A 22,876-nucleotide genomic window follows, 5' to 3' on the forward strand; every position below is an offset into this window, starting at 1 on the left:
CTCCAGCTCCACTATATCTTTCTTGTACACTGGTGCTCAGCACTGTACACAGTATTCTATGTGTGATCTGACCAGTACTGTACACAGTATTCTATGTGTGATCTGACCAGTACTGTACACAGTATTCTATGTGTGATCTGACCAGTACTGTGCACAGTATTCTATGTGTGGTCTGACCAGTACTGTACACAGTATTCTATGTGTGATCTGACCAGTACTGTACACAGTATTCTATGTGTGGTCTGACCAGTACTGTACACAGTATTCTATGTGTGATCTGACCAGTACTGTACACAGTATTCTATGTGTAATCTGACCAGTACTGTACACAGTATTCTATGTGTGGTCTGACCAGTACTGTACACAGTATTCTATGTGTGGCCTGACCAGTACTATACACAGTATTCTATGTGTGGTCTGACTAGTACTGTACAAAGTATTCTATGTGTGATCTGACCAGTACTGTACACAGTATTCTATGTGTAATCTGACCAGTACTGTACAAAGTATTCCGTGTGTGGACTGACCAGTACTGTACACAGTACTCCATGTGTGGTCTGACCAGTACTGTACACAGTATTCCATGTGTGGTCTGACCAGTACTGTACACAGTATTCCATGTGTGGTCTGACCAGTACTGTACACAGTATTCCATGTGTGGTCTGACCAGTACTGTACACAGTATTCCATGAGTGGTCTGACCAGTACTGTACACAGTATTCCATGAGTGGTCTGACCAGTACTGTACACAGTATTCCATGAGTGGTCTGACCAGTACTGTACACAGCATTCCATGTGTGGTCTGACCAGTACTGTACACAGTATTCTTTGTGTGGTCTGATCAGTACTGTACACAGTATTCTATGTGTGGTCTGACCAGTACTGTACACAGTATTCTATGTGTGGTCTGACCAGTGCTGTGCACAGTATTCTATGTGTGGTCTGACCAGTACTGTACACAGTATTCTATGTGTGGTCTGACCAGTACTGTACACAGTATTCTATGTGTGGTCTGACCAGTACTGTACACAGTATTCTATGTGTGGTCTGACTAGTGATTTGTACAGCGGTAGAATTATTCCTTGTCGTGGGCATCTATGCCCCTATTGATGCCCCCCATGATTGTATTAGCTTTGGCAGCAGCTGCCCAACACTGATCCCTACAGCTAAATTTACTATTAACTAAGACTCCTAAGTCCTTTTCCACGTCAGTCGTCCCAAGTGTGCTGTACCTGCTTTTATCGTGGATTTTGAATACAGCTGGATATCTTCTGACATTGCTGGATCACTGGCTTTTCTTCTGAGCAGCTGATAAGAACTGGAAGGATTAAGATTTTCTAATAGAAGTAATTTACAAATCTGTTTAACTTTCTGGCAGCAGTTGATTTGAAAAAAAAAAAATGAAAAAGAAAATGGTTTTCCACCGGAGTACCCCTTTAAAACACAAATTCAATTAGGATGCTGCAGAACTTTTCATTGTGCAATGATTAAAGGGGTATTCCCACCTTATAAAGGGATAGTACATCCTAGCTATATAGTATATAACAATCCTGGGAACCAAGGGGTCATGGCACTAGTTATTTATATAATAAAAAGAAAATTATTAATACTAAATATTATAATAAACAATAATATATTAAACAATAACAAATATAGTAAAAATAATCATTATTATTAGTAGAGTTGAGCGAACTTACAGTAAATTGGCTCGTATGGAACCTCACAGCTCGGCTGTTGATTACTTTAGTCTGCATAAATTCGTAAATTAGTTCAGCTTTCCAAGGGCTCTGGTTGCCTGGAAAGTCCGGGATGACAGCCTTAGGTCTCCTAGGTCGATATCCACCTTTTCCAGTCAACTGGAGCCCTTGGAAAGCTGAACTAATTTACGAATTTACGCAGACTAAAGTAATCAACAGACGAGCTGCAAGGTTCGCTACGAGCCAATTTACTGTAAGTTCGCTCAACTCTAATTATTAATATTTTTTGATTAACAATTTTTATTACTGATTTTTATATAGTTATTATTAATTATTATTATTATTTGAATCCCCCTCCCCCCCTCAATCATAAAGTAAAAGAATATTCAATGCCTTCACTTTATGAAATAGAAATTTTCCTAACTATTTCACAATGAAAAGTTTTGCAGCTTTGGATTATAGTTTCCATTTCTTAACACTTACAAGTATATCTCTGCTTGCTATCAGTGAATGAAAATATTCTTGCACTGAAAACCTAACCAGACCTAATGCTTCTCACAGTAGGGAGACCAATACAATCGTATCCTGTCTAGACAATGCTCTGTGAGTTCAACACCCTAGACTCCATAGCTAACTAGCTATGTACAGTGGTCCCATCATATGTCGAGCACATATGTCTATGTAAAAATGGTAATTGGTTCTGGGGCCTCAGAACCATTGTATGTTGAATACATATCTCTATGGGAAACTGCTAATTGGTTCTGGGATGACCATTGTATGGGGAGTGTATGGGGAGTGTTTAACAAACCAGGGTGCCTCCAGCTGTTGCACAACTACAACTCCCAGCGTGCATGTACAGCCATTGACTGTCCGGGCATGCTGGGAGTTATAGTTTTGCAACAGCTGGAGGCACACTGATAGGGAAACATTGATGTATGGGGTGTATAGTGTGTATATGTATTGTATGTGATGTGTGACATCGCATACAGTACTGTACAGTTCTTTAAATACCTTCAGGGGGGACAGAATGTCCTCCATTACGATCCTGCCGACTACAGCTCTATAGGAAAGGAAGGGGAGGGCAGCCAGCAGCTCATTGGATGCCTGCAGCAAGATGCTGCAGCTATTGGCTATGGCTGCACTGGGGGGGCGGGGCTTACACGGAGCTCACAGTGGAAGCCTGCGTTAGTTAGCTGGACAGCATGTGAGTAACAGGAGGCAGAACGGGGCACACGGGGCACATTATACAACTATCTGTCAGTTGCTGAAGTTGTCAGTGCTGTCAGATAGCTGTTTGTACGATGGCCCCGACACACAGCAGCATCATATGTCGAGGCTGCCTTCAACATACGATGGGCTCTGAGAGGCCATCATATGTTGAAATGATCATATGTCGGGGCCATCATAAGTCGGGGGGTCACTGTACAATGTATCAGTCTGGAGTCCAGGATGTTTAGCTCACAGAGTATTGTCTAGACTGGATACAATTGTATCACTTCTCAGCTGAGAGCAGGACTAACTATGTACAATGTATCAGTCTGGAGTCCAGGATGTTTAACTCACAGAGCATTGTCTAGACTGGATATAATTGTATCACTTCTCAGCTGAGATAAGGACTAGCCATGTACAATGTATCAGTCTGGAGTCCAGGATGTTTAGCTCACAGAGCATTATCTAGACTGGATACAATTGTATCACTTCTCAGCTGAGAGCAGGACTAGCTATGTACAATGTATCAGTCTGGAGTCCAGGATGTTTAGCTCACAGAGCATTGTCTAGACTGGATACAATTGTATCACTTCTCAGCTGAGAGCAGGACTAGCTACATACAATGTATCAGTCTGGGGTCCAGGATGTTTAGCTCACAGAGCATTGTCTAGACTGGATACAAACTATAATATGAAGCAGCAGAAAATGTAATTGTGGAATGATTAGGATTATTCCAATCCAAAGTCAAGGCTTAGTGCTTGGTTACACTATCATTTTATGATTTTTTTTTTGGGGGGGGGGGCACTCTAACTCTGGGACCCCCCCAAGAATCCTGAGAATGAAGGGGTAATAATTTAGCATTGAATCCCCTTTGCTGATAAGCTGCAGTTCCCTGTGTGCGGATATACACCCGCCTGTATGTGGATTGGTTTAGGTCGGTTGTGTCACCTGTAACATTAGGACTTAGGTCGACTACCTGGCGCAGCTGATACCATAGATAATAACATCATAAAGTTATTACGAAAGCTAAAAGTGGCGAACACGACAGCAAAAAAAGGATACAAAGAACAATAACACCTGGTGATGTTTGATGGCTCCAATTAACCCTACAAGGGCAATGAGGAACAGGAGGATCCCGACCGCCACAGCGACTCCGACCACCCGCAGGCTGGAGATGAGTCCAAATCCGATCCCCCAGGCAGCGATACCGATCAGCAGGAGGCTGACCATCTAAAAGAGAGCGAAGAGCAAAGGAATTAGAAAGTCACCAGATATATACATCTCACCAGCATTACATAGGCATAGATGCCAATCAAGGACCTGGGAAAGCTGGGTGATGACTGACCTGCTTTGTCATTATATCTCCCATCCAGTTTTTCTAGAGTCCTTCATGACAAACATTCTTCATTGTTTAAAATCCATTATACAGAAATACATCTCACCAGCATTACATTGGCATTGCTTGCCATTCAGGAGTCTGAAAAAGCTAGGTGATAACACGTGTCAGCTGTAACGGTTGGAGGTCACTTTGCTTTTCCAGAAACAGATACAACAAGAAAAGAGATGGAAAAAAACTTTATAAAGGGATTTTACAGAAAATGACATTCTGCTTTTCCAGACTCCTGAATGGCAGATTAATGAAGCCGAATTATGGCTGGGGTTGGATGGTATTTTTGTATATCTAGATGTGCATGTCATTTAGGAGTCTAGGAAAGTTGAGGTTGTCGTAATGACGGCCATGTTGGTTACCTCCCAGCTCACCGGGGGCTCCAGATCAGCTTTTCCCCATCTTGCTTCTCTCCATCTGCCGCAAGACTACAACTCCCATCAATCGTGCCGATGTATAAAGGAAGTTGTAGTTGTTGAAAGAGGTTGGGGAACAGGTCAAATCTGGTGTTTCCCAACCAGTGTGCCTCCAGCTATTGCAAAACAACTACAACTCCCAGCATGCCCAGATAGGTACACTGGTTGGGAAACACTGGACTAGTCAATGGTTCCGCTAAAGACTGTCAGGACATTCTGGGAGTTGTAGTTTTGCAACAGCTGGAGCCGCACTGGTTGGCAAACGCTTGACTAGTCAAAGGATCAGCTGAAGAGTGGGAGGACATGCTGGGAGTTGTAGTTTTGCAACAGCTGGAGACACATTATTTCTTTCCGTGCTCGTGATGTCAGCAGAGAGCTCTGTGTTCCAAAAAGAAAAGAATTTCCTATGTAGTATTCAGCAGCTAATAAGTACCGGAAGGAGTAAAAAAATTTTTATAGAAGTAATTAACAAATCTGTTTAACTTTCTGGCACCAGTTGATAAAAAAAAAAATTAAAAAAGTTTTTCACCGGAGTACCCCTTTAAAGGATCATTGAAGGCTGGCAGGACATGCTGGGAGTTGTACTCTTGCAACAGCTGGAGGCACCCTGGTTGGGAAATGCTTGACTAGTCAAAGTATCAGCTGAAGGGTGGGAGGAAATGCTGGGAGTTGTAGTTTTGCAACAGCTGGAGACACACTAGTTGGGAAACACTGGACTAGTCAAAGGATCGTTGAACACTGTCAAGACATGCTGGGAATTGTAGATTTGCAACAGCTGGAGGCACACTGGCTGGGAGACACTTGACTAGTTAAAGGATCATTGAAGGCTGGCAGGACATGCTGGGAGTTGTAGTTTTGTAAAAGCTGGAAACCCACAGATTGGGGGCCACTGTTTAAGATTACATGTAGTCAAAACAGTGTGCCTACAGCTGTTGCAAAACTACAACTCCCAGCATGCCCAGACAGCCGAAGGCTGTCCGGGCATGCTGGGAGTTGTAGTTTTGCAACAGCTGGAGGCACACTGGGTTATGCTATCCCCATATCACATCAACACAGGTTCAGGAAGCTGCGATAGGAAGAGCTGTCGGCAAAGGCAAGCTATAGCGGATATCTACGCCAAAACAGAACCCTGTATAAAACGCCAATTCTAAATAGATCTCTCCCCTCCCCCCCCCCCCCCCCCCCAAAAAAAAAGTCTATTCTGCAGAACCCCCTCTCCATTATACAACGATAAAAGCTTTAAAAATTGACATAAAACCGGAAAATCCCTTTACGGGTAAACAATGTGCGATCCCTAAAAAGGCTTCAACAACACACTGGGCTCTGCTACATCTCATTTGTTTCCTGGTGTTGTTGGGAGCCCGGTGGCAGATTGCTGGGGCCGGGCAGGTTGTGTGGCTGGGGAGGATGTCCTCCTCCTCCTCCTCCTCCCTACATGTTTCCAGCTCTTCCTCTGGAACAGGATAAAACATAAAACTAGAGATGAGCGAACTTACAGTAAATTCGATTCGTCACGAACTTCTCGGCTCGGCAGTTGATGACTTTATCTTGCATAAATTAGTTCAGCTTTCAGGTGCTCCGGTGGGCTGGAAAAGGTGGATATAGTCCTGGGAGACTCTTTCCTAGGACTGTATCCACCTTTTCCAGCCCACCGGAGCACCGGAAAGCTGAACTAAATTTACGCAGGATAAGTCTTCAACTGCCGAGCCGAAAAGTTCGTGACGAATCGAATTTACTGTAAGTTCGCTCATCTCTACATAAAACCAAAAAACTAGACCAGAAAAAAGATACCGCCATGACCATCCTACAGCATGATAACTACTGCAGGTACCACAAAGAGGTTTTTCACGAACCCCCCCCCCCCCCACAATACTGTCCCAGAAACAACTAGGCGCCATAATTGTATAATTGTCAATGTCAGACACGGTGATAATAATAAGGTGGGACAAGCTATAAAATCCTCTTTAATATATTATTATAACCATTTATAGGGTGCGGACACTTTCCCTATAATTTTTCTTTTATTGCTCCAGTGCACCCACAATGAAATAACAAAGTTGCGGTTATTAAGGGGTTACTTTTTATTTCTTTATTTATTTTTTTAATCAACTGGTGCCAAAAAGTTAAACAAATTTGTAAGTTATTTCTATAAAAAAAAAAAAAAAAAAAAAGAAATCTTAATCCTTCCAGTACTTCTTAGCGGCTGTATACTACAGAGGAAATTCTTTTCTTTTTGGATTTCTTTTCTGTCGGTCCACGGTGCTCTCTGCTGACACCTCTGTCCATTTTAGGAACTGTCCAGAGCAGCATAGGTTTGCTATGGGGATTTTCTCCTGCTCTGGACAGTTCCTGACATGGACAGAGGTGTCGGCAGAGAGCACTGTGGTCAGACAGAAAAGTAATCCAAAAAGAAAAGAATTTCCTCTGTAGTACACAGCCGCAAAAAGTACTGGAAGGATAACATTATTTTTAATAGAAGTCATTTACAAATCTTGTTAACTTTCTGGCACCAGGTGATTTAAAAATAAAAGTTTACCACTGGAGGACCCCTTTAAATATCTATCGTTTTCTGCCTACAGTCATGGCTAAAACTTTTCAGATGCACACATATTTTGGTTTTTCGCACAGATCGTTGATTCGGTAATTTCTGATCTTTTTAGTTAGATGTTTCTATGATTACTGAAGTACAGTTAGAAACACTTCACACTCTTTTAACCCTTTAAAGGGGTACTCCACCCCTAGATATCTTATCGCCTATCCAAAGGACAGGGGATAAGATGTCTGATTGCGGGGGTCTGGCTGCTGGGACCCCCCGCCATCTCCGGCACGGCACCCCAGCCGTCACCACCCCTCCCATAGACATGAATAGAAGTTGGTTTACACAGGGCCCTTAAAGGGGTACTCCACTGGAAAAAAAAAATTTTAATCAACTGGTGACAGAAAGTTAAACAGATTTATAAATTACTTCTATTAAAAAATCTTCATCCTTACAGTACTTATCAGCTGCTGTTATGATCCACAGGAAGTTCTTTTCTTTTTAAATTTCCTTTCTGCCTGACCACAGTGCTCTCTGCTGACACCTCTGTCCATTTTAGGAACTGTCCAGAGCAAGAGAGGTTTTCTATGGGGATTTGCTCCTACTCTGAACAGTTCCTAAAATGGACAGAGTTGTCAGCAGAGAGCACTGTGGTGAAAATAGCTTCCTCTGGAGCATACAGCAGCTGATAAGTACTGGAATTATTAAGATTTTTAAATAGAAGTAATTTACAAATCTGTTTAACTTTCTGGTACTTTCTAGTACCAAAAAAAAAAAAAAAAATGTAAAATTTTTTCCAGTGGAGTACCCCTTTAATCGGAATTCTGCTTTGCATTGTGGGAGCTCGCCAGCAGTGGTCTTCAATTTTCCAGCTGTAGCGGAACTACAACTTCCAGCATGGCATTGGATGGCTGGGCATGCTGGGAGTTTAGGCTCCGCCACAGCTGTAGGTTGGAATCACTTGTCTGGGGATGAAAATAAATCAGGAAGGAACCGACTCTCAAAAAAATTAAAATAAAAAGTTATTCAACTTTTTGTGTAGATCTTAACATTGGAAAAATTGCACAGAATTTCAGGTATCATCATCTGGGACCAGGGAGAAGGCAAAGATTTCTTAAAGTGATATACACCCCGATATAACAGCAGCCGGCTCACCCGGCCCTCCAGGGACAATGGACGATTGTGACTGAACCTGGAATTACAGTGACTGCACAACAATGCGCTGGGCCGCAGCAGCTCAGTCACCGACAAAGGTCATCGGAGTCCAGATCGGCTGTAAACTCCACATTCCTTACCAGCACCATAACTAAAAGTCATATAAAAGAGCAAAACAAAAAAAATAAAATAAAAGTTTCTCATATGTGTCAAGTGGTTGATAATTCTATTTAGATGGTTGTTTTACTTTTACCTGTGCCTGGGAAAGCTGGGTGTCAACCAATGTGATCCCATCACTCAGGTTTAAAAGGGTCCTAAATGGCCAGTCCTCCCTGACAGCAGGGGACAGCAGGGGATAAAATATTACAGTGTAAAGGCCATATTCAAACATGTAAAAAAAAAGGCAAATCTGACTGGTGAGAAAAGGAGCAAGAAATGGACGACTGGGCTGATTTTCCATGCTGGAGTTTGAGAAAGCTGAGTGACAATCAATAGGAGGGGAACTAAAGTATGGGCCTGCATATCGTTAGAGGGTCTGGTCTGGGGTTTGTATTAGTTTAGGGGTCTGATATATGACCTGTATTAGTTTGGGGGACTGATATAGGACCTGTATAAGTTTAGGTGATCCCATCTAGGGTCTGTATTATTTAGGGGGTCCCATATGGGATTTGTATGAGATGAGGTATTCTGGGATGTGTCTGTAGATAAGGGTGTGGTGAGGGTGTGATGGAGGGCAGATGTTCTTACCCTAGGAGCAGATGGCATTAACCCCTTGTGTTCGTGACGCCAGGACATGATTTAACCTCTTCACCACCTGAAGGTATACCGCTGGATCCTGGGCTAGGCACGGGCTCAATAATGACTCCGATGCCAAGTTACGGAACAACAGCAGCTTTACTGACATAGACAGGTGTAACAGTCTTAACAGCTTAGCCAGGCCCAAGGAGGTGACCAGTAACTTCAGAAACTTTAGTGTTCGCTGGGACTTGTAGTGGACTTGGACAATTTGATGCAGGGCCACACTGACTTGACACAGATTAACCTTGACTGACTTGACTGGGACTGACTAGACAGACTTCACTCCGTATGCAGCTTACCAGGTTTTGACGTTCACCTGTGGGGCAGTAGACTTGTGGCTGCGTGGTTGGCTTTGGGCTTCCTCAGGACACCAGACACTCGCTCAGGACTTGACCTTGCTGCACTCAGTAGGGAAGAGACTAAGAGACTGAACTAGCTCCACCAAGAGACTATATGGGGGAGACTCTGGAGGGGTCCCATAGGTCACCCTATAAGTCACCTGATCACTGGTACCTTCCTTGGTTACAAGACTTGGTAACAACCTTTAAAAAGGTAATAACGTCATATACGCCGAACTTTTTCTTCCCCAACACTGGGGGGGGGGGGGGGGGGCTTGGGAGTTGGTGTGTCTTATATGGCAAATACACATTAAAACCTGTCCTATCGCGGCAGTCCCTGCGCCCATCAACGGCCGGAACGGTGTTCGGTGACGGGTCCGGAGCGGCGCGAACACGTGAGTATTACCTCCTATACCAGTGGTCTTCAACCTGCGGACCTCCAGATGTTGCAAAACTACAACTCCTGGCATGCCCGGACAGCCAACGGCTGTCCGGGCATGCCTGGAGTTGTAGTTTTGCAACATCTGGAGGTCCGCAGGTTGAAGGTTCAGATTTTTTTATTCCCCTGGATTTTCATCCTTTAAAATTGGGTGCGTCTTATATGGCGAAAAATACGGTATTCATTACATTAGATAATATAGGCACTTATTAACCATTTAACATACTCCACTTAAGGGGGGACTCAGGGGGCACTGCAATAGAGTCCGCCAGACAGGGCAGCAATGGTAGAGGGGTGAAACTCCTGTACTGGGCCACCACAAGGGGGTCTTATTTTTCAGTCTCTTTTTAAGAGGTGTGAGGTGTGTATTTGTTTTGGGGTGTGATGAAGGGTTCATGTGCTCTATATGGGATGATAATGCACTAAATCGGAGGTGTGCTGAATTTTGCTCTCTCTGGCATCTAATTTCCAGGCTGGGGTCAGTAATGGTTATATCCTAGGTCTCCAAACTGTGGACCTCCAGCTGTTGCAAAACTACAAGTCCAGGCATGCTGGGAGTTGTAGTTTTGCAACATCTGGCAGTCCACAGTTTGGAGACTATATGGATACCAAAGCTGTTGTTATGCAACTCTCCGAGCTCATGAATGGAAAGCCCACCTAGTTATGCAGTGATACAGGAGTAGATGTATTAATATGCAGATTGGACATTCAGGAGTCTGGGATAGCTGGGTGATATTGGTTTTAGTTGCTATGATAGCAGGTGAAGCGCCGTGGACAGTCTGGGAATCCATCCAGGGGTCTGTGGCGTATATATTCCCAGGCCCGGCGCCCCCTTAATTCACCATGTGAAATGTGACACAGCTACTTAACCCCTTGTCAAAGCCATTTGTGAATGGGTGACTGAATCCTTCAGAGACTTCGACAATGGCTGAATGGTGCAGGCCGTCTCCATGGAAACAACTGCGTGCGCATCCACACACGGATGATGCCGCAGGCCGGGAGGGTGATGTCAATGCTGCTATTGTGGGAACAGATCCAGGAAAGTGAGGAGAGAATGGAGGATGCAGGGGACGTTCTCCTATCGGTGACCATTGTATGGATGAAGGATCTACGGAAACTCTGATCAGTCACCTGCAACAAACAACTTCACCACAGAGACTATGATGTCACCTGCAGCAACTGAAATGTCACCATAGAGATGGGGGTGCTATCCAACACAACCAGACTGTAACCATAGAGATGGGGGTGCTATCCATCACAACCAGACTGTAACCATAGAGATGGGGGGTGCTATCCATCACAACCAGACTGTAACCATAGAGATGGGGGTGCTATCCATCACAACCAGACTGTCACCATAGAGATGGGGGTGCTATCCAACACCACCAGACTGTCACCATAGAGATGGGGGTGCTATCCAACACCACCAGACTGTCACCATAGAGATGGGGGTGCTATCCAACACTACCAGACTGTCACCATAGAGATGGGGGTGCTATCCATCACCACCAGACTGTCACCATAGAGATGGGGGTGCTATCCAACACCACCAGACTGTCACCATAGAGATGGGGGTGCTATCCAACACCACCAGACTGTCACCATAGAGATGGGGGTGCTATCCAACACTACCAGACTGTCACCATAGAGATGGGGGTGCTATCCATCACAACCAGACTGTAACCATAGAGATGGGGGTGCTATCCATTACAACCAGACTGTAACCATAGAGATGGGGGTGCTATCCATCACCACCAGACTGTAACCATAGAGATGGGGGTGCTATCCATCACCACCAGACTGTAACCATAGAGATGGGGGTGCTATCCATCACCACCAGACTGTAACCATAGAGATGGGGGTGCTATCCATCATCACCAGACTGTAACCATAGAGATGGGGGTGCTATCCATCATCACCAGACTGTCACCATAGAGATGGGGGTGCTATTCATCACAACCAGACTGTTACCATAGAGATGGGGGTGCTATCCATCACAACCAGACTGTAACCATAGAGATGGGGGTGCTATCCATCACAACCAGACTGTAACCATAGAGATGGGGGTGCTATCCATCACCACCAGACTGTAACCATAGAGATGGGGGTGCTATCCATCACCACCAGACTGTAACCATAGAGATGGGGGTGCTATCCATCATCACCAGACTGTCACCATAGAGATGGGGGTGCTATTCATCACAACCAGACTGTCACCATAGAGATGGGGGTGCTATCCATCACCACCACACTGTCACCATAGAGATGTGGGTGTCCCCCCCACAGAGGTGGTGGTATCACCCACAGAAACCAAAAGGTTCCCCATAGCAACCAGAACAATGACAAGGGGATAGTTATGGTACCCATAGCAACCAAAATGTAAGAGATGCTGGATTGACCCATAGCAACCAGGACATCGCCATAGAGATGCTGATGTAGCCCACGGTAACAAGAATATCAACAGTCTGATGTCATACAAAGCAACCGGAAGTTCAAAGATGTTAATGTCACCCGCAGCAACCAAAAGGTCATCATAAAGATGCTGATAACCACAGCACCCAGAACATCGCCATAGAGATACTGATATCACCCATAGCAACTGTGACAACAACAGAGAGGTTATGGGTATCCATAGCAACCAGAATGTCACCACAGAGATGTTAAGGTTACCCGCAGCAACTAAAAGGTCATCACAAAGATGCTGTTGTCACTCGGTATTTTGGTCACCCTGCTGGTATTTTTATATTGAAAAAAGCGGCAATGCAATGGCCCGTATTTATCCAACCAATCCTCCAACTCCCTGAATGTTGCACCATATACTATACCAGTGTTTCCCAACCAGGGGTGCCTCCAGCTGTTGCAAAACTAGAACTCCCAGCATGCCCGGACAGCCGTTGGCTGTCCGGGCATGCTGGGAGTTCTAGTTTTGCAACAGCTGGAGGCACCTCTGGTTGGGAAACACTGACCTATACTACTATATAGTCCAACATGCTGGGAGTTGTAGTTTTGCAACAGCTGGAGGCACCCCTGGTTGGGAAACACTGACCTATACTATATACTACTATATAGTCCAACATGATGGGAGTTGTAGTTTTGCAACAGCTGGAGGCACCCCTGGTTGGGAAACACTGACCTATACTATATACTACTATACAGTCCAACATGATGGGAGTTGTAGTTATCATTTGGGGCAGCTGCTGAGCCACAGGCTGTATCAGGGCATGCTGGGAGTTGTAGGTAGTAACTAACTGCAACTCCTGAATTTGCTTGAAAAAAAATAATAAATAAATAAATAAATAAATGTTCCTGTTAAAAACTACAGATCGGGGCACAAAAAATGACCCTCATACAGGTATAAGGAGAAAAAAAAAAAAAAGTTATAGGGGTCAGAATAGGACAAAATCATCCTCCGCATGTGTATCCTGTGATGTCACGCATAACTAATTAATTATGCAAATTAGCATGGACAGTATTTTTTTGCAAGAAAGGTGGCGACCCTAGTCACTGGACACCAACATCACCCATAGCAACTGGATTAACAACAGTGAAGTTGAGATTATCCATAGCAACCCAATCAGAACGTCACCATGGAGATGCTAGTGTCACCTATATAAAAAGAGCATTACCATAACAACGCCAAAATCATTCATAGCAACCAGACTGTCACCATAGAAACACTAATGGCAATCTAATGCAACCAAAGCATCAAATAGAATGATCAGGACCAGTCTTCAGGCTGTTTTGATAAACTTAGCACAATTTGCACCATTTCCCCTGATTTTGTACGACACTGCAGATAAGTCGCCCCCCATGTTTCCGATGCATTTTTTTTAGTACGTTTTTCTGACAGATTGCAGCATATAAAAGCTTTTTAATGAGATTCACGCCATAAAATCAGGTCAGAAGTGAATTTCACACCCTGGAGGAGAAACACGTAACTGTGATGACACCGCAGCAGCCATCGTGTTCCTGATATGTCACCGGCTCTTATCACACCACGTGGCAGCGATACAGGAGGAGGTGGATTGTTTCCTCCATGGTATCAGATCTCCTGGGCGCTGGTAGTTTTCCATGTGTCACATCACAGGACAAGTGACTGCGAGTAAGGACGAGGGATCCCCCTACATAAGAGCTATGTCACCGCAGTGCCCCCACCATAGTGCCAGGAACAGATCTGTGTCCATACAATAGCATTCACATTGCCTATATACGACATAGAAGTCCAAGAACCCAAAGATCACTGCAGCCTCCACAATCTGGATCATGGTGGGGGCAGCATCATGTCTGGAGGACACCAGGTACTGCCCATCACCTGCCCAATACCATCCCTACAGTGATCATGGTGGGGGCAGTATCATGTCTGGAGGAAACCAAGCACTGCCCATCACCTGCCCAATACCATCCCTACAGTGATCATGGTGGGGGCAGTATCATGTCTGGGGGAAACCAGGCACTGCCCAATACTATCCCTACAGTGATCATGGTGGGGGCAGCATCATGTCTGGAGGAAACCAGGCACTGCCCATCACCTGCCCAATACCATCCCTACAGTGATCATGGTGGGGCAGCATCATGTCTGGAGGAAACCAGGCACTGCCCATCACCTGCCCAATACCATCCCTACAGTGATCATGGTGGGGCAGCATCATGTCTGGAGGAAACCAGGCACTGCCCATCATCTGCCCAATATCATCCCTACAGTGATCATGGTGGGGGCAGCATCACGTCTGGGGGAAACCAGGTACTGCCCAATACCATCCCTACAGTGATCATGGTGGGGGCAGCATCATGTCTGGAGGAAACCAGGCACTGCCCATCAACTGCCCAATACCATCCCTACAGTGATCATGGTGGGGGCAGCATCATGTCTGGGGGAAACCAGGCACTGCCCATCAACTGCCCAATACCATCCCTACAGTGATCATGGTGGGGCAGCATCATGTCTGGAGGAAACCAGGCACTGCCCATCATCTGCCCAATATCATCCCTACAGTGATCATGGTGGGGGCAGCATCACGTCTGGGGGAAACCAGGTACTGCCCAATACCATCCCTACAGTGATCATGGTGGGGGCAGCACCATGTCTGGGGGAAACCAGGCACTGCCCATCACCTGCCCAATACCATCCCTACAGTGATCATGGTGGGGGCAGCATCACGTCTGGGGAAAACCAGGTACTGCCCAATACCATCCCTACAGTGATCATGGTGGGGGCAGCATCATGTAGAGGAAACCAGGCACTGCCCATCACCTGCCCAATACCATCCCTACAGTGATCATAGTGGGGCAGCATCATGTCAAGGGGAAACCAGGCACTGCCCATCACCTGCCCAATACCATCCCTACAGTGATCATGGTGGGGGCAGAATCACGTCTGGGGGAAACCAGGCACTGCCCATCACCTGCCCAATACCATCCCTACAGTGATCATGGTGGGGGCAGCATCATGTCTGGAGGAAACCAGGCACTGCCCATCACCTGCCCAATACCATCCCTACAGTGATCATGGTGGGGGCAGCATCATATCTGGAGGAAACCAGGCACTGCCCATCATCTGCCCAATACCATCCCTACAGTGATCATGGTGGGGGCAGCATCATGTCTGGAGGAAACCAGGCACTGCCCATCAACTGCCCAATACCATCCCTACAGTGATCATGGTGGGGGCAGCATCATGTCTGGAGGAAACCAGGCACTGCCCATCATCTGCCCAATACCATCCCTACAGTGATCATGGTGGGGGAAGAATCATGTCTGGAGGAAACCAGGCACTGCCCATCACCTGCCCAATATCATCCCTACAGTGATCATGGTGGGGGCAGCATCACGTCTGGGGGAAACCAGGTACTGCCCAATACCATCCCTACAGTGATCATGGTTGGGGCAGCACCATGTCTGGGGGAAACCAGGCACTGCCCATCACCTGCCCAATACCATCCCTACAGTGATCATGGTGGGGGCACCACCATGTCTGGGGGAAACCAGGCACTGCCCGTCACCTGCCCAATACCATCCCTACAGTGATCATGGTGGGGGCAGCACCATGTCAAGGGGAAACCAAGCACTGCCCATCACCTGCCCAATACCATCCCTACAGTGATCATGGTGGGGGCAGCATCATGTCTGGGGGAAACCAGGCAATGCCCATCACCTGCCCAATACCATCCCTACAGTGATCATGGTGGGGGCAGCATCATGTCTGGGGGAAACCAGGCACTGCCCATCACCTGCCCAATACCATCCCTACAGTGATCATGGTGGGGGCAGCATCATGTCTGGGGGAAACCAGGTACTGCCCATCACCTGCCCAATACCATCCCTACAGTGATCATGGTGGGGGCAGCATCATGTCTGGAGGAAACCAGGCAATGCCCATCACCTGCCCAATACCATCCCTACAGTGATCATGGTGGGGGCAGCATCATGTCTGGAGGAAACCAGGCACTGCCCATCACCTGGAGCGGCTTAGGGACAACTCTGAGAATGTCCTTGAGTGTCCCAGTTAGTGCCCTAACCCAACAGAACATCTCTGGAGAGACCTGAAAATGGTTTTCGTCAATGATTCTCTTCTAACCGGACAGCTGAGAGGATCAGCAGAGAATAATGGCCGAAAATCCCCAAATCCAAGTGCGTAAACCTTGTGGCCTCATCCCCAAGAAAACTGGAATCACTGCCAAAGGGGCTTCAACTAAGTTTTGAGTAAAGGGTATGAATACTTATGTCATGCGTGTTAGTAAAGGGTATGAATACTTATGTCACTGCAAGACTATAGTTTTTCCTTTTCAATAAATTAGTAAAGATTTCTAACATTCTGTTCATTATGAGGGATTGAGGGCAGAATAATGGGGAACACAAGGAGCAACAGAACAGAATGTGAGAACAGTGAAGGGGTGTGAATACTTTCTGAGTGCAGTATAGCAGTGCCCATACACTATATATTGCCATCCTCAGCACTTTATCACAGCAGTGTACTGTATAGGTTTACGTCCTTATTTATCTGGCACATTAGCTCACTCCGTGCAGAGCAGCGTCTCCGTCACACTGTCACCTGACAGACATTACTAGCCGATAGATCAGCGTCATATGACAGGTTACTCCCATGTGACCTCTGCTGAGCTCTATGAACCGGTTTTCCTTTCTGACACTTTCACACTTGGCTTAGTAGGAATCCTGATACCATCAGTGGGGGAGGTGTAACCAGCCATTACAAAGGCGTATAACAGCAGTCCGAGGGAGACGTGCCATTAGAATCCGGATTCCCCCTTAAAGGGGTACTCCACTGCTCAGCGTTTGGAACAAACTGTTCCGAACGCTGGAGGCGGCGCCGGGAGCTTGTGACCTCATAGCCCCGGCCCCTCATGATGTCACGCCCCGCTCCCTCAATGCAAGTCTATGGGAGGGGGCGTGACGGGGCTATGACGTCAGGAACTGTTGTTCCAAACGCTGAACAGCGGAGTACCCCTTTAAGTCCACAGATTTCTTCCCTCTACCAGCTCAGTGCACTTTACTCCTCAAATACTCTGTGCTGCTGTGCCATCCTAATCTTATCACTTTGGTTGGAAAAAACACTGCTTCCCCAAAAGATCAGCACACTCCTTAAAGGGGTACTCCGGTGAAAACCTTTTTTCTTTTAAATCAACTGGTGGCAGAAAGTTAAACATATTTGTAAATTGCTTCTATTAAAAAATCTTAATCCTTCCAGTACTTATTAGCTGCTGAATGCTACAGAGGAAATTCCTTTCTTTTTGGAACACTGATGACATCACGAGCACAGTGCTCTCTGCTGACATCTCTGTCCATTTTAGCAACCATGCATAGCAGATGTATGGTAAGGGCAGCGTGGTGGCTCAGTGGTTAGCACTGCTGCCTTTCAGTGCTGGGAACTTGGGTTCAAATCCCACTAAGGACAAAAACAAATAAAGCATTATTATTATTATTATAATAACGTCAGCAGAGAGAACTGTGCTCGTGATGTCATCAGAGAGCATTCCAAAAAGAAAAGAATTTCCTCTGTAGTATTCAGCAGCTAATAAGTACAGGAAGGATTAAGATTTTTTAATAGAAGTAATTTACAAATATGTTTAACTTTCTGCCACCAGTTGATTTAAAAGAAAAAAGGTTTTCACCGGAGTACCCCTTTAAAGGGGTACTTCGGTGGAAAGCTTTTTTTTTTTTTTTTTTCTCTCAATTCAACTGGTGCCAGAAAGTTAAACAGATTTGTAAATTACTTCTATTAGAAAATCTTAATCCATCCAGTACTTATTAGCTGCTGAATACTTTCTTTTTTAGCTTATTCCATGTCCATGTTATTTTCTTTTTGTATTTCTTTCTGTCACGAACACAGTGCTCTCTGCTGACGCCTCTGTCCATGTCAGGAACTGTCCAGAGCAGGAGAAAATCCCCATAGAAAACCTCTCCTGCTCTGGACAGTTCCTGACATGGACCGAGGTGTCAGCAGAGAGCACTGTGGTCAGACTGGAAAGAACTGCACAACTTCCTGTGGAGCATACAGCAGCTGATAAGTACTGGAAGGGTTAAGATTTTTTTATAGAAGTAATTCACAAATCTGTTTAACTTTCTGGCAGCAGTTGATAATTTTTTTTTTTTTTTTTAAATAAAGTTTTCCAGCGGAGTACCCCTTTAAATGGGTTTACAAGGAAAATAAAAGTGTCACCATCACCTTGAAGGGGTGGAAAACTTTTTTAATTTTCTTTTTTTTTAATCAACTGGTGCCAGAAAGTTAAACAGATTTGTAAATTACTTCTATTAAAAAAAATCTTAATCCTTCCAGTACTTATCAGCATCTATAATTCTTTTTGAATTTCTTTTCTGTCTGACCACAGTACTCTCTGCTGACACCTCTGTCCATGTCAGGAACTGTCCAGAGCAGTAGAAGTTTGCTATGGGGATTTTCTCCTGCTCTGGACAGTTCCTGACATGGACAGAGGCGTCAGCAGAGAGCACTGTGTTCGTGACAGAAAGAAATACAAAAAGAAAATAACTTCCTCTGTAGTATACAGATGCTAATAAGTACTGGAAGGATTATGATTTTTTAATAGAACCAATTTACAAATCTGTTTAACTTTCTGGCATCAGTTGATTTAAAAAAAATAAAATAAAAAAAAGTTTTCCACCGGAGTACCCCTTTAAATACTCTGCGCTGCACTACACATTCCAATGGTTGTATAAGGAACTGAGCAAACATGCTTACTCCATTTTTCGCATGGTTTGGTACTGACTCCCGGGCTTCTATGTGGCTACGGAGAGCAGTTCCTCAGCCTTTGGCCAATTTGACGCTTATCTCTGCAGAACCGGTTTTTAAGCCTCCGATCGAAGTGACCGAATCTCAGTCATTGTGATAGAAGATATAGGACCGGTCTATAGATATACCTGGTCCCAGGGGTAAAGTCCTAGGGAAAAAAAAAAAGTGTGGGAACTCACCCAGGACCTGCAGGATTCATGGGAACGGTGCTCCTGCTGTGAAAAAGTGCAGGAACTCAGTTCCCACGCGTTCCTGCAGGACTTGAGCCCTGCCTGGTCCCCAATGACAAACAGGACCCCCCCCCCCCCCCCACCGAATATGGTGCCTATGTGGCCTATGTTCTCTTCAACTGTTGCATAACTACAACTCCCATCATGCCCTGACAGAGTTCAGCATTCACACTGATGATACGGCCGGGTCCCGGTTTACGACAGGTATGGCAGCAATGTCACCAAACAGGATAATCCGGGCCGTCAGCCTGTTAGGGGACAATACAGACCAGACACTCGTTTTGCAGAAATTCATTGCCGGAATATTCCAGGTGAACGTCACCTGAACATTTAGCCGGAAAAGTACGATACGTGATCGCAATGTAAATAAGTACCCCCCCTCCCCCTTCCGCCTCCTGCTGAGCAAATACTCCGGCGAGTCTCAGCCCTGCCACATGTCACCGACGTTTAAAATTACGAGACGGTATTATTACCCCATGGCGTGGGTGAAGCTACTGTACAGTAATATATTAGGCAACAGCTTACAGAGCAATCCCACAATGTAAACCTATATTATGGGAATCGGACTCCGGAATGTGGGTTCGTTCTGATTATAGACAAGGTTTTCCCAACCAGGGTTCCTCCAGCTGTTGCAAAACTACAACTCCCAGCATGCCAGGACAGCCGAAGGCTGTCCGGGCATGCTGGGAGTTGTAGTTTTGCAACAGCTGGAGGCACCCTCTACTCTAAAGTCAGGCAACAAAGTCTCAGCACTCGCGTTTCTTCTCATCGCTTTACATTAAAGGGGTACTCCGCCGCTAGACATCTTATCCCCTATCCAAAGGGAACCCCCCGCGATCTCTCCTGCAGCACCCCCTGTCATCTGGCGCACGGAGCGAACTTTGGTCCGTGCCTGATGACTGGCGATGCAGGGGCCGGAGTCTCGTGACATCACAGCTCCGCCCCCTCGTGAAGTCACACCCCACCCCTTCAATGCAAGTCTATGGGAGGGGGCGTGGCGGAAGTTTGCTCTGTGCACCAGATGACAGGAGGTGCTGCAGGAGAGATCGCAGGGGGTTCCCAGCAGTGGGCCCCCCCCCGTGATCAGACATCTTATCCCCTATACTTTGGATAGGGGATAAGATGCCTGGGGGCAGAGTATCCCTTTAAATAATGTGGAAGATAATGCGCCTAAATTGCGTTTCGGCTACCTCCCTTTTCCAACTGCACACGTACAATTAGAAAAGGTGGAAGGTCAAAACGCCTTTTGCACGTATGTAGAGCGTTAATCAACGTGAAGAACAATAACGAATTAGGTCTGAGAGCCGAAAAAGGTCTGAAAGCCGAAACGCGTCCTGCACATAGCTTGTGCATTTTTGGACATTAAAAATAAGAACAGAATTACTGTAGTTGAAAAAGGCGGATAGCCGAAACGTGTTCTACACGTAGCTTGTGCATTTTTTAAATTAGGAACAATATAAATTAGGAACAGAATTACTGCAGTTAAAAAAGGCGGATAGCCGAAACGCGTTCTGTGCGTATCTTGTGCATTAGTCGACGTGAAGAAGAATAAAACAAATTATTGTGGTTGAAAAAGGCGGATAGCCGAAACGCATCCTGCACCTACGCTGTACATTATTCAAAAGTAAAGAACTATAAAGAATTATGGCAGTTCCGAAAACACGGATTGCCGAAACGCGTTCTCTGCATAAGTTGCGCATTATTCGACACGAAAATCAATAAGACTAGCCGAAACGCGATCTGCACGTATAATGTACATTATTCAACGTAAAAGAACAATAGAAGAATTATTGCAGTTGAAAAAAAGTCGGATACTAGAAACGCGTTTTGCACATGTTGTCCATTATTTGACATGAAGCGCAGTTTTAAAAAGCAGTTAACCGAAACGCGCTCTCTGCATATGTTGTACATTATTCAACATGAACAACAAAATGGAATTATTTCTGTAAAAAAAAGGCGGATAGCCGAAACGCGCTGTGCGCTAATGGAAAGAATAATTATGGATTATTGCAGAAAAAAAAGTCAAAATAATAGCGCCATGCGTTGGGCGAACAACATGTCCACATAGCTGCCTAAGTAGTAGAGCCTATAGGACCAAAATATGCTGTATGACGTTCCAAGTAGCAGTATCACACGATGCATAAATAAATACCGCCATATAGTGCTTTATTAATACCAACATAGCAGAGACCAAATAACAGCGCCATGTTTACCGCCATAGGCTGGATAAATGATACTGCTATAGAACTGTTCTGCTGTTCTACTACTGAAACCGGAGAAAGAGATCAAGTGAAGAGGAAACCGACGACTGTGCTCAATTATTCAGGTGAAATACAACCCACCCACTCTGCTACATCTCAGCCGCGCATAATGACCCATTGTGAACCTACCGGGAGCCAGTCTGAACACACTCCTAAGGGACGACCCAGTAATGCTCAATATTCTATTTATAAAGCAGTGTTCTTCAATCTCAGGCAGCCGCAAAACTACAATTCCCAGCATGCCCAGAAAGCCGAAGGCTTCCAGTACTTATCAGCTGCTGTATGCTCCACAGGAAGTTCTTTTATTTTTTTTTATTTCCTTTCTGTCTGACCACAGTGCTCTCTGCTGACACCTCTGTCCATTTCAGGAAATGTCCAGAGCAGGAGAAAATCCCCATAGAAAGCCTCTCCTGCTCTGGACTGTTCCTGACATGGACCGAGTGGTCAGCAGAGAGCACTGTGGTCAGACTGGAAAGAACTGCACAACTTCCTGTGGAGCATACAGCGGCTGATAAGTACTGGAAGGGTTAAGATTTTTTTATAGAAGTAATTCACAAATCTGTTTAACTTTCTAGCAGCAGTTGATTAAAATTTTTTTTTTTTTTAAATAAAGTTTTCCAGCGGAGTACCCCTTTAAATGGGTTTACAAGGAAAATAAAAGTGTCACCATCACCTTGAAGGGGTGGAATTTTTTTTTTTTTTTTTTTTTTTTTAATCAACTGGTGCCAGAAAGTTAAACAGATTTGTAAATTACTTCTATTAAAAAAAAATCTTAAACCTTCCAGTACTTATTAGCTGCTGAATACTACAGAAGAAATTATTTTCTTTTTGGAACACAGAGCTCTCTGCCCAGAGTAGGAGAAAATCCCCATAGCAAACATAATGCTGCTCTGGACAGTTCCTAAAATGGACAGAGATGTCAGCAGAGAGCACTGGGCTTGTGATGTCAGCGGAGAGCTCTGTGTTCCAAAAAGAAAAGAATTTCCTCTGTAGTATTCAGCAGTAAATAAGTACAGGAAGGATTAAGATTTTTTTTAATAGAAGTAATTTACAAATCTGTTTAACTTTCTGGCACCAGTTGATATAGAAATAAAAAAAACCTTTTCCACCGGAGTGCCCCTTTAAGGTCGTGTTTGGTATTGAAGCTC

The 22,876-nt window shown here is 45.1% G+C and overlaps 1 protein-coding gene across 4 annotated transcripts in view; it reads right to left on the bottom strand.

The window, feature by feature from the left end:
- Nucleotides 1–22,876, bottom strand: part of TSPAN13 (tetraspanin 13) — a 47,552-nt gene that overhangs the window by 16,296 nt on the left and 8,380 nt on the right. Inside the window, exons 1-3 of one of the 4 annotated variants that reach the window (XM_056518872.1) lie at nucleotides 10,633–10,781; nucleotides 8,654–8,732; nucleotides 3,969–4,136 (exon numbers count right to left, since the gene is read on the bottom strand). In XM_056518872.1, coding sequence (XP_056374847.1) covers nucleotides 3,969–4,136; nucleotides 8,654–8,732; nucleotides 10,633–10,766 — 381 coding nt within the window. In that variant the 5' untranslated portion in view covers nucleotides 10,767–10,781. Of the gene's footprint in view, nucleotides 1–3,968; nucleotides 4,137–8,653; nucleotides 8,733–9,497; nucleotides 9,754–10,632; nucleotides 10,782–10,845; nucleotides 11,168–22,876 lie in introns of those variants that run through there. The other 3 variants (XM_056518875.1, XM_056518874.1, XM_056518873.1) reach the window with 3 other exon arrangements.

Source organism: Hyla sarda, chromosome 5, assembly GCF_029499605.1.
Source record: "Hyla sarda isolate aHylSar1 chromosome 5, aHylSar1.hap1, whole genome shotgun sequence".
Taxonomy (NCBI): domain Eukaryota; kingdom Metazoa; phylum Chordata; class Amphibia; order Anura; family Hylidae; genus Hyla; species Hyla sarda.